Source organism: Cynoglossus semilaevis, chromosome 10 (assembly GCF_000523025.1).
Source record: "Cynoglossus semilaevis isolate Cse_v1.0 chromosome 10, Cse_v1.0, whole genome shotgun sequence".
In the NCBI taxonomy this organism is placed as follows: Eukaryota; Metazoa; Chordata; class Actinopteri; order Pleuronectiformes; family Cynoglossidae; genus Cynoglossus; species Cynoglossus semilaevis.
This window is the reverse complement of record NC_024316.1, coordinates 11,444,115-11,456,431: the sequence shown is the minus strand read 5'-3', so window position 1 is coordinate 11,456,431 and position 12,317 is coordinate 11,444,115. Positions and strand designations below refer to the sequence as shown.

The window sequence follows — 12,317 nt, the reverse complement described above, 5'->3', positions numbered from 1 at the left end:
TGTGCTTCGTGTTGTGCTGTTTCCTGCTGCTGCTGTTCCTGCTGCTGCTGTTCCTGCTGCTGCTGCTGTTGCTGCTCTGAGGGGGTGCTTTAAAAGCATCTCAAGTAAAGTTCTAATTCCCATGTCCACAGAGGTGTACATAGTCCAAATGTCCGGTGACATCTGCACTATGTAGTGTCTACCTGTTCAGTAGACACTACATCATCATTAAATGGTCACTTTCTTCCAAGTGTGCTTCTAATTTCTTTTGTTTGTTGGCAGTGGGATAAAAACAATGAAGAAATGTGATGTCTTTAACTGTAATGTTCAAAGGTCACTCATCTGTCCTTCTCCTTGTAGGAGTGTGCAGTGTGGCCATGCTGAGGTAGCAGTGACAGGCTACAGGGAAGGATGTCTGAGGAAGATGAGACGACTGTGAATGGAAGGGTAAAGGAGGTGTCAATCTGTTACATAAGTGATGACGATGAAGAAAATGATGGCGATGATGAAGATGAGGGGATACTCGGTGAGTCACACAAGGACCAAAGAATTCCTCTTTATCATTCTATCTCTTCACCTCATCTATCCATCTGTCTGTCTGTCTGTCTATTACCATCTACGTGATTATTGAACTAATCATGGTCTGTCTGCTGTGGATCATGTGACATAAACATCCTTCATCCACCTAGACCAGTCACTGTTTCCACTGGGTTCTACACCAGTCATAGGAATTCTCCAATAAATAGTTGAATCACATAAAACTGGCCAAACGTGTAAACACACTGACAGCAGTCTATATATCTTTAAGGACTCCATCACAGAACAAGAAATGTCCTAAAGTCATTTAGTCATTTTCCACCCCTCCCTCCTCCTCCTCCTCCTCCTCCTCCTCCTCCTCCTCCTCCTCCTCCTCTCCTTTTCACCATTACTTCTGTTGCCAGTGTGTGTTGCATAACCCAATGAATCATCTATTAGTTATATTAGATGCAGAGACATGTGAGTGTGTGTGTGTGTGTGTACGTGGGCAGATGTGTTTCTAGCTGTGTCTTTGGCTGTAGGAGGCACGATCTAAGATATGAACTTTTTCATGAAGTTTTTATCTTAAGGGAAAACATTTTCAGTGTCATCAAAGTTCTCTGCTCTAAGGAAAAGCCCTCGATCTTTTGATCTGCCTTTACACATGTTACATTTGGTGATCAGGAGGCAGAGTATTATTGGTCAGAGTTTATGAAATTGGATGTTACATAACGAAACTTCATGGTCTGAATGATGACATTTGAAACCAAATCAGCCCCATTCTGACATCACTTTCCTGAGCCTAATCTCACCGCACAATACAGGAGTAAAATGGAACACTGTGAACTTACGTTCTGCATCCTTAGGAGTTGGTGAAGGTAAACATGTGGAAGAGGTCACTCTACTGTCAATCTGTGATGACAGATAGAAAGAACGACTGTCTACATGGTCAAAAATGATCAGAAACACATTTAGGGTTGATTTTAGAAACCAAGACACACTTTTACAATTTTTTTTAGAGAGTGTGACAGATTTCAATCCAAAATATCAAATAGCCTTGTAATGTAGTTTGAAATTTCTGTTTTTTCTTCACCAGCATTATTACTCTTTTTTTGACTTGTGACTTTTTTTAGTTTTTTTAAATACTACCGTAGTACAGTACAGTAAGCTGAGGTGGAAACAAGGCAAATACCTTTCATTGTCTTATCTTTCTTTGCTTGGCAGTGGTGAAATAGAATTGATATGTTAATTTATTTTCTTTGTTCAGGGATGTCGGCAGTTTTGTAGGAATTACAGTATACAATATTAGTGGAGATTCAATCAGTACCTGTTGATGTGTCATTGTGGTGGAAGGGGCTTAACAAGAGTCCTCTCTTAAAGGAGGCTCAGAAAAAAGACCACATTATTATAATAATAAAAGACTTTCTTTATTTACTGTTTGATTTCCTCTAAACTGGATTGGAAATTACAAATTGGCATCTTGTTTTTAGGTAAAGAACAGAGATGATTCAAATTCCATTAAAGCACTTTATAATATAAGCAAAGGCCTTTTTTTATGGTTCACTTTTTATATAAATGTTATTACGTTTAGTTATGCAACTTCCACACAAACCTAGATCTGTAATTTTATTTTCACGGTTCAACACATCTCTACCCAGTACTTCCATTTAGCACAGCTTCCTGCAGTGGCTATTTTCCTATTTTCAAGGCCTTAGTTCCTGTGGTGGAAACTGGGCTTATATAAACCTGTCAGCTGTTTATCACTCTGAGTCTGTGCTGCTTGTCTAGACCTGTGAAGATGGGAAATACACATTCACCTTTGCATCCATAAGTAGGCTTATACTGTGAGTGAGTGTGTGTGTGAGAGAGAGAGTGAGAGAGAGATGATGAACCATTAGTCTCTCCACAAAAACATACGTCCAGGTCCTCATTCTTATTCCTGCTCCCTGCCTGAGATTATAAAACATGTTTGTCACAGCAGTTGTGTAATTGACCCATCGTTGTAACTGGGTCGCAGCAGATTATAATTTGTGTCATCTTCGAATTATTGTTTTATATGCAGGTGGAGTGCATACTTTGGTTTTCACCTAATATTTAACTTTTATTGTTTAAACAAACGGCATAAAAACATTCCATTCAAATTTCAGGCAGGCAAGACTGTACATGAGTCCTTTCTACAGAAACAAGTATGTTTTTAACAAATTAGTTAGCAAGAATGTGTCTGAACAAATTATATATTTGTATATATATTTATGTGTGTATATATCAGAGATGGAGTGCTCAAGTCACACACAGACTTCAGACTTGACTCGGTCTCTGATTTTGGGACTCGTGACCAATCTTAGTTTCTATTTGAGCGTATTAACATTGAGGAAACTTCTGACAGGCTGCCTTCTTTTTAGTCTCCTGGTAACCATGGGAACCATATTATGCAGATTAGCACCTCACGTTCTCAGGTAACAGTAACACTATGGCGACTGGCACACCTTCAGCCGGCTGCGCAGTGATGGATAGACAGGCAGACAGACAGACAGTTAGATAGATCAGATACATTTTATGAATCTCTTGGGAGTTCACCTTGGAGAGATTAGAGATCGTTAACAGCAGACTGTAGACGGCTCGTTACACCAAGAGGAGACATTTTAGAGACTTGAAACTTGACTTGGACTTGTGACCAAAGATATTTATAGATATATATTTGTATATATATATCAATCTTACATGGGCAACTCTATATAAGATAATGTGATGAAAGGTGTTTTAATGCTGTTGTTGTTGAGTCTTTTCTGACTATGAAATGAATGTAAGTTCTTGGTAGGAGAGCAGGACTTTCAGATGTTTTGGAGGGTTTTTTTTCTCACATGTTAATTTTGCTCTTGAGACATCATCACCCCCCACTGTGTCGTGCGTATGTCCCCATGTTGCCATAACAACTGTCACCAGGACGCCGGCCCCTTCAGAGTTGAAATATTTTCCTCCGTAAGATTTGGCATCTTTCTTTTCCCTGGTCTTTAATTTTCTTCCTAAAACAAAATGTATTCATTTAACATCTAACTTTGCTGTCCACAGGTTTCAGTCAATCTTCTTGTGTTTATTTTGTTTACTCATTTTCTTACTAATAGTGTTTGAGCTAAGTTCAGATTGTTTTATTCTTTTTCTTTTCCTTTTCCAAATTCTTTTAATACATCTGCTGTAAAGTTGGACTGTAAAAAATATCCTTATAAATATACTTGCTTTTTTACAATATATCCAGTATCAAAGGTTTTGTATTGAAAGCCCTCTTCTGTTATCTGAGGAATCAACAACTGGTGACCACCGTTGATTAGCTGATGGTGCTGTGCTAGAATCTTTCTATCCTCTCTGGTTGACACACACAAATTAATGTAAATAAATGTTAAATGTCATCCCTGAAGGCATAATTAAATATAAATCTCATATTTGAACCTAGAAAAAGGTTTGAGTACAAATTAGTTGGGAGGGTCTTTCGTATGATACTCACAAGAATAAAGGATACTTAATCCAAAAAGGTGTGTATATGTGTGTGTGTGTGTATGTGTGTGTACTTGAAGCCATTTTTCAAGGACTGACATTGAGAAATGGACCTGGGAGGTGGGACCTGTTTCCTTAAATAAAACTGTCCTCTTCAGCATCACAGCACGACTTTGGTGCCTGAACAGTAAATTCTAGGTTAGACTCCGAGCTGCATGCTGCAGTGCACCAAATATAGTACAAGGTCAAACCTTCAGCCACCATCTTTTGGGGTTTTTGGAGTGCGGGCCAAAGGGCTACAGGGGAGGTGAGGGCAATTGGCACTTTAGCAGGGCAGGAAGCCACTGGACCTAGTGTGAGTGTGCCCTTGGTTTACACGTAGGAAGGGCAACACTCCAGTGATTCTTATCCACATCAGGTAAAGAGTGAAGGTGCATTGAGTTGAAGTGAAATGAATCCTTCATTTCTTACAACACCTCTAGGTTAGTAGTGCATGTGTGGGTTTGCGTGAACAGATTGAGGAGTGTTCGCTCCATGTTGTTGGACCTTTGCAGCTCAGATGATGCTGTAACCAGTTTTAACAACACACACACACACGCATGTGCATGAAAAAACACACTTGACTCCAGAGAGCCGCAGAGTAGTAGTCTGTTAATTAGCCTGTAGCTCCCCTGCCAGGGTGTAGGCGTGGGTTAGAAGAAAAACAAGAAAACGTGTTTCCTCCCACAAATGTTGCCGACACCTGGTGGTGCAGTCAGTGACAAATGCACCACCTCGCCAACTCTGATCAGAAGTGGACTGGTCAGATGATGTGTAGTTGTTTTTGAAAGATGGACTCGTAATTGTAGTCATGAAAAGGATCACTGAAGTCTCCGGTTTCGACTCAGTTATTATCATAATGTAAAGAGCTTTGATAGACAGTTAAGAACTGGACCCAGCCATGGGGACGTGAAGGGCGAGTCACAGATGTAGGACCTACGTGGTCATCTGATTTTAGATACTGAACTCTGGTGTCACTTGGTTTATAACAGCAGCGTTGGGAGGAGCCTGTGGTCGTTAGGACTTCAGGTTCAGGTTGCTTCTCAATAGAACATGATCATTCAGATTAATGTGAACCCATTCTGAGATAAAAATATGTTCATGGTGATCACACTTTGATGTCATCAGTGTGGGTGTGTTCACACGTGTCACGCTTCTCTTTCTATACCTAGCAACACCCTACAGAAATTTCAGAGAGGCTGACGTCTATGAGTCTGTGGTTGGTTCATATTTTATACATACTGTATTTGACCAAGAGTTCAGTTCAACCCTTGAACCTGATGGACCTGTTTCTGACTTTTTATGCTGCATGTGACTCATTTAAAATATTACATCAAACTGGAGATTCTGCATACTTGTATAATAATATAGAACTTACTCTGTGTAATGAATAACGACACGTTGAACTGAAAGTTGTTAATTATAAGTCAAATATACATGTAATCTGTCGGAACAATGGTTGAAAACCCATTTCATAATGTGTGTGTGTGCCTGTGGATGAGTGTCTGTGTGTGACCTGATTATGGACTACACAAAGTGGAGTGTAGGAGGTGAGACAGTAACACCAGCTGGTCTCCATACTGGTACCCAGGGCTGCCAGATCCCACTCTGTGTATGTGTTAGTGAGAAACAGACGATGTTTCTGTGAGCGCACTTAAGATCAGGTAACACTCGGGCTTGTTGTCAGTGTAGACTGTGGTGCTGAAGTTAAGAGATGAAGAACAAATCATCAACAGAACGTTTGAACTCTGTCATGGCCTGATCCTGACTGGCTTTGAAAACATTTCAGGGTTTTTTTTTATTTCATTTTATTTTTTAATTTTCAGCTGTAGAGAAATGCTATAAACCCATATTAATCAAATCCTGACACAATAATTCAATATGTCATCACACCTCATAAACAGACACACAATAAAAAAAAATTAATGATTGTTCAATTACAGTCAATATTTTAATTAGTGGAGCATGTCTGATTTTTGTGTGGCCTTAATGATTTATTATAGTGAATGTATTTATATGGATTTAATTCATGTTCACCTTTCTTATAAACCTTTCTTATAACTGCAAATATTAAATTATTTATTATTTAAAATATTTTATTATATTAAGGTATTGATATATTTTTTATATAGCGGTATAAATATATATATATATATAGCGGATTAATACATGAGCAGCTCAGCTCAATATTCCAACACGTAAACAAAACAGAAAGTGAAATGTAATATAATCTTCTTCTAATCCATTTTTTTGAAGTGTGAGTGGAGATCTCTGTAACGCTGCCAGTGATGGAGCAAAAGACTTTTTGAAGCCATTAGTCGTCTATGTATGGTATTAAAGATGGAGGCGGTCGGTTATTTTTAGGGTAAACAGAAGGTTTTCAGGACAAAGTTAATGGCCACAAACATGTTTGTCTATGCGCTCATGGTTCGCAGCGAAAACATTGTGTACTTTTCTTTAAGCTACTTGTGCAATTTGAAGTGACAGCAGATGATAAATGAGCTGCATCAGTTTGTATACATTACCCTGGGTCGTTGTTTCTCTTCTATATTAATAGAGAAGCGTTTCTGTTGTCTGTGTCGGTGATATGAACTGTGTGTACTCTGAATGGGAGAGCATTTGTCCTTGAGAGTCAGGCTAAAACTCTTCTTCCTGTTCCACAAGTATTAGGAACATTAGTGCCAACATTAACTAATAATTTATAAGACCATTATCCACTTTGACTGAACAAGGAGGGTGCCGTCCTCTGAGGGCAGGAAGAACTGAACCCACTCCAGAGCTGAGGCTACATCCCTACTAATAAAATAAATCCATTCAGATGAGCTGAGCTCTGCTCTCCATCCACGTACATTCACTATTCCCTCGAAATGCAACAAGGTCTTAATTCCATACTTTAATTAGGAAAAGAAGTTAAAGTTAAAAAAGACGTTTGTAGTTCATATGTAATGCACTATATCGTGGACTCACTAGTTAAATAGAAAACGGTTTCAAACACTACTTCGGTCCACCATTAATTATGTAATAACTGTTGCACCGTTAAAACGGATGGACGGATTCTCATCCGCATTATCGTGAAGACTGCAGTGCATTGCTTGGCTGATGAAACTAGATTTCACAGTGCATTGTGGGATACATTGAGTGCCCTATATAGTGGACAATTTCACTCACCACAACAGAATTGCGTGGCCCCTATATTGTGAACGATGTAGGGTGGAGCCATCGTTTTTGTCACGCTCTCACCGCGCCTCCTCACCCCCCTTCCCGTACCCGTAAACAGTTAACCCCTTCATTACAACACGAAGCCGCGTGTTAGAGCGTGGTCGTATTCTACAGCTTCGTTTAGACACAGGTTTTGTCTGCGCTACAACCCTGTCAAGTAAACGGTACATATTGTAGTCGTGTGGTCACCATGTAAACAGGGTCTCAGGATGTACTCTACCATCAGTTTTACCATGTGTGAACCAAACACCTGTCCCTGGTGTGAGAGGAAGAGCTCAGCTGATTGATCGGAACTGATACTGTTTCACTATGAAGTATCTAAATGTCCCTGTCCCTGTCTCTCTGTCCCCGTCTCCCTGTCCCTGTCCCTCTGTCCCTGTCCCTGTCTCTCTGTCCTCATCTCTCTCTCCCTCTCTCTCTCTCCCTGTGTCTCGGTCCTCGTCTCTCTGTCCCTGTCTCTCTGTCCCTGTCTCTCTGTCCTCATCTCTCTGTCCCTGTCTCTCTGTCCCCGTCTCCCTGTCCCTGTCCCTCTGTCCCTGTCCCTGTCTCTCTGTCCCTGTCTCTCTGTCCCCGTCTCTCTGTCCCTGTCTCTCTGTCTCCGTCTCTCTGTCCCCGTCTCTGCCATTTGGTCAATAGAGGTTATGTAAACATTAAAATACCAACTCTGTGTGTGTGGGTGCGTGTGGGTGCGTGCCCGTGTGTTGGTGGGTGTGTGTGTGTGTGTGTGTGGTTGGGTGTGTGTGGCCAAAGTCACACTCCTCCCCCACATCTCTACTTCTTGCTGCACCTCCCCTCCCCCAAACTCAGGAGGAATGTAGGTTAGTGTATGTAGACATGTCACGCTGCGCTCTCTCCCCACACCACTTAGCATGTATGTGTGTGTATGTGTGTGTATGTGTGTGTATGTGTGTGTATGTGCACAATCCCGACCTCCTACATACCCTCACGGGCTTAAGGAGGTCGATGGGTTCATGGTGGTTGTTGTAAAATGGCCTTTGGCCTCATTGTCACATTTTCTTCCTCCCTCTCTCCCTTGTAGTCTTTAATCACATGACTTTGCCCAGTCTTTAGCAAAACGCTGTGGTTTTATTTTCATTTTTAAGCACTGTTTTCTATCTGTTCTCTCCTTTTACATGATGCCGAATCTGGTCATATTTAAGGTCAGATTCACTGATAAGGATTTTAAATAAATCTTCAAATTCTTATTGTTACACGTCAAAAATTGAACTCATTGAAGGTTATTCAGCTTGATAGTAGCTGAGGATGGTGATCCTATTCCAGGATGTCAGAAATGTGATCCGTGTTTTGATGACACAAGCCCTGCAGCTGAGATCAGGGGAGGACATGGCTGAAACGAAATAACAACATTAGATCAGGGTAGAGGAGACCTGGAGGGAAGGGAAAAACAGAAAGGCAACATATGAAAAAACAAATCACGTTTGACAATGAATCATTTTGCTAATCTGTTCAACTCACTATGCAACCAGCACAGTTAGTAGCTCCCTGTGCCTGCAGTATCTTGGTCGACCCAGCTGTTGTTGACAGTTGTCTTAGGGCTGTTTTATACAACAGATATTAAGCTAAAACCTTCAGAACAGTCACGTGGACAAGTTGCACATCGATTTGTGGACATCAGCAACTTTATTTCCATCATCTTTGTCACCTTTAGGGGGCATCGGATCGTGCTTGTTTTTTAAATGAACGTCCCGTGGCTGTGGTCTTTATGGTGTGTTTACTGGTGTTTTACAATGTGTTGTATGTTCTGTGAAAGAAATGAGAATTTTCCACCTTGTGCACCGATCCTTACGTCATGCTCCATGATCACACTTGTGTTTTTTTTTGCTTTGCTATGTTTTGTTTTCGTTTTTCCAACTCATTTCCTTCTACCTGTACTGATTCACATTATGACAGAAAGAAGAGTTGTCCAACAGCACAGAGTCACCGTTTCATTGACAGTTTAACATACGTAAGGGAATGTGTTTCCTTTTATGGAGAACATATATTTGTCTGTTACAAAACATGAAGAAATGTTTTTGTTTATCAGAATAAGAATCGTTGAATCTTTTCTTTAGCAAGATAATATTTTTCAACAGCCATATATTAGTATTCAGAGGCATAGAGGATTTTAAATAAGATGCTGGATTGGTGGTTAGGATCAAGAATATGATGAAAATATTTAGTTTTATATTTTATTCACTTTTAATATTTTATGTTGGTTATTTTCAACTTTCTCTTGGCACCTTCTAGCTAACGGAACGGAACTCTTCAAGCTTGACCTTCCAGCTACTTTTTTTTAATTGTGTTTTAAATGCCAGTTAGTTTATGTTTTTACATCATTTTTACTTAATGGAAAGATATAGCTGCACAGAAGAGTCACTGCTGATGGGAATGGTCACTTGTATTCATTATATTTTGTTTTCTTTTGCCGTCCTTCCTTCTCTTCTGCCTGTTCCTGCTTGAACTTCATTACCCCGTTACCTAAGGCAGCCTCTGTGGAGGGGGCAGGGCTGGGTGACATCACACTCACTCCTGTGTCAGTTGGTCAGGGGCGGAGAGAAAAGGAGGAGGAGGAGGATGTGGACAGGAAGAGCAGAACCACAGAGGGGGGGATTCCTACACACAGCAGGCCGGGGAAGTTTTCAACGACTCATTGTTTTGTAATTGTCCCAGTGGCCCTGTGTCCTCGGTGAAGCGGCAGCAGAGCTGAGAGACAAGGCTGGGGTAAGACGCTGAAAGCGTCACACACATTCTCTCTCTCTTTCTGAAACACACACACACACACGGAGACACTCACTCAGGGCATTGAGGAAGTGTGTTTGTACTAAGTAAGACAAAAACAAAGAAGCAGACAAGGATTAAAGTAGAGGAAGAAGACATGGATCTGTCACCAGAGTAGCAGAGTAAAAAGTTTGAACCACATGACATGGGTAAGTGTCAGCAATGTATTTTTCCTCTTTTTTTTTTCTTTTTTTCTCTTTCCTCTCATCATTAGTTTGTAAATGTTTCTCTCTCAGGTCATGTAGGGTTTTGGTGTTCAAGTCTTTAAACAGTGTGTGTGTGTGTGTGTGTGTGAGTACAACAAGATGGGGTGGTTTTGAGGGGGGGGGGGGGGGGGTTGAGCACACTGACCTAAATGTGGTGGAGCGGTAAGTCTCTGCCTCGGCCACTTGAGGCATGACAGAGCTGAGACTTTTCTCACACGTAGGAAATAGTCATTGGCCACTGGTACTGATCTACAATATGGAACTGTTCGTTTCCTTGGACAAGGGACAAGTAGGGACTTTGTTCTTTAATCAGCAGTAGCTCAGAACAGAATTCATGTTTTTGCTCACAAAACTTTCCATAAATATTTGGCACAAGTCTGTTCATTTTAACAACCACATATTGAGCAGCACAGGTGAGACTCGGTGTTTCAGATGTTTATCATCGGCTTAAAGCCTTCTCTTTCAGAGTTAAAAAGAAAGTGGAATAGAAACAAAGACAATCAAAGGAAGTTGTATGTGTTTCACACCTGTTTTTGATTGTGACTAATGCAAGTGATGGAAGTATTTGTATCAAAATATGTGTAGAAAAATATGCAAAAGTTAAAACTTAAAGATGTAGCGAGCGTTATTTTCAATATTAACTATTCTACGGTCCTCACAAATCTATCTTACAGTAGAGTAAGACTTTCTCACTGTCCTGCGCTCTGAGGCTGGTCTGATGCAGCGGTCTGAGCACAAGCTCAAGGCCTTTCAAACCAGGCTGGTTGAGATGGTATTTTAAGTTATCTCAGAGTGTACATACTTATAGTAGCAATATGTAATGTATAAATACCATGTAATACCATGTATTAGGACAACGATGAGTGGCTACACGGTGGAACGACTGGCCCTACAGTGCACAATGTGTTGAAATATGTTAACATTTTAAATCAGATTAATCTTTACAAAAATGAACAGAGCAGTTTTGACTGCCTGTGTGCAGTCGCCGACAGTTTTAATTTTAGCCTCTGAGTACAAAAGGTGAGCAATAATGCTGTTCGCTTTCTGTCCATTTTTTGCGATTTTCTAAATTCTTAGTTGATGTTGTGTTCTTTGAGAGCAAACTGACTCATTTGCTAACAATGTGACTGCTCCAGTGCTAGATGCCAGCGATGGAGCTAATAACTTCTTATAAACAGTGTGTACTGTTGTTACTGGCACAAATGCTTTCTGGATCATTTTGATGTTATTTGAGGGCAGAGTTTTAGCATGCCTGACTGCAGCTATGCTAGACCTTTTCAAAGTACACATACATTTGTACTATTTTGAATTCTAAAATTTAAATGTTATCTTTACTAGACATTACATTGTGCGCTGATTTAGTTGAGCCCAGTTTAAAGTTTAAATGTTTTGTTAAAAAAACTGTTTCAGTGCGACTTACGTAAAGACTTCAGTAACTGTACCCAGAGAACAGTGTAAGTGGGAGTTCAATATTCTCTCTCTCTCCTTCTTTGACTCGCTTCAGTTGTTTAAACTCAATTCTCCTCCAAACTTTTTTCTTTTTATATAGTAACTAGAGGCAGACTGCAGCATTCCTGTGTGGAGCAGACTGTAAAAGCCACATTCCTCCTCTGCATTCTTTATTATGCTATAGAAGCACACAAGATCTCTCTCTGCCTGCCTTGGGCTCCGGGTTTAACGTAGACAAGTTGAAGAAGACCGCCTGAACTGCATCTCCACAGAAGAAAGATACGAGTCAGCACTCTTTGTGTTAGATTGTACATGCCTGTGTAAACCACAGTGGTTTTTTACTCCATCGGTCCGTGGGTAAAATACTCCATTTATACATCTGTGTGCTTGTGTGAATTGCAACTTGGGTTTATTCACATGCAGTATGTTGTTTGTTTTGTATAAATATCTTCTGGAGTTAACTTATGTTATTCAAGTCAGACCAGAAATGACACTGAGCAAAAACGCTGGAGGTTATTTAGACTAAATGTTGTTACTCTGAGCCATTCTTTACCTTCAACAAACAACACAAAACAGACGGCATAAATATGTGGGTGGCTGCTTCCGTACATGCTCTCTTTTCTTGTATCTGTGTGTGTGTGT

General features: G+C 40.4%; 1 protein-coding gene across 1 annotated transcript in view; it reads left to right on the top strand.

Annotated features, from left to right (window-relative positions):
- LOC103385032 (helicase ARIP4-like) overlaps nt 1-12,317 on the top strand; it is a 45,359-nt gene that overhangs the window by 10,885 nt on the left and 22,157 nt on the right. The window contains exon 2 of the mRNA XM_025059124.1: nt 340-505. Coding sequence (XP_024914892.1) covers nt 391-505 — 115 coding nt within the window. The 5' untranslated portion in view covers nt 340-390. The remainder of the gene's footprint in view (nt 1-339; nt 506-12,317) is intronic.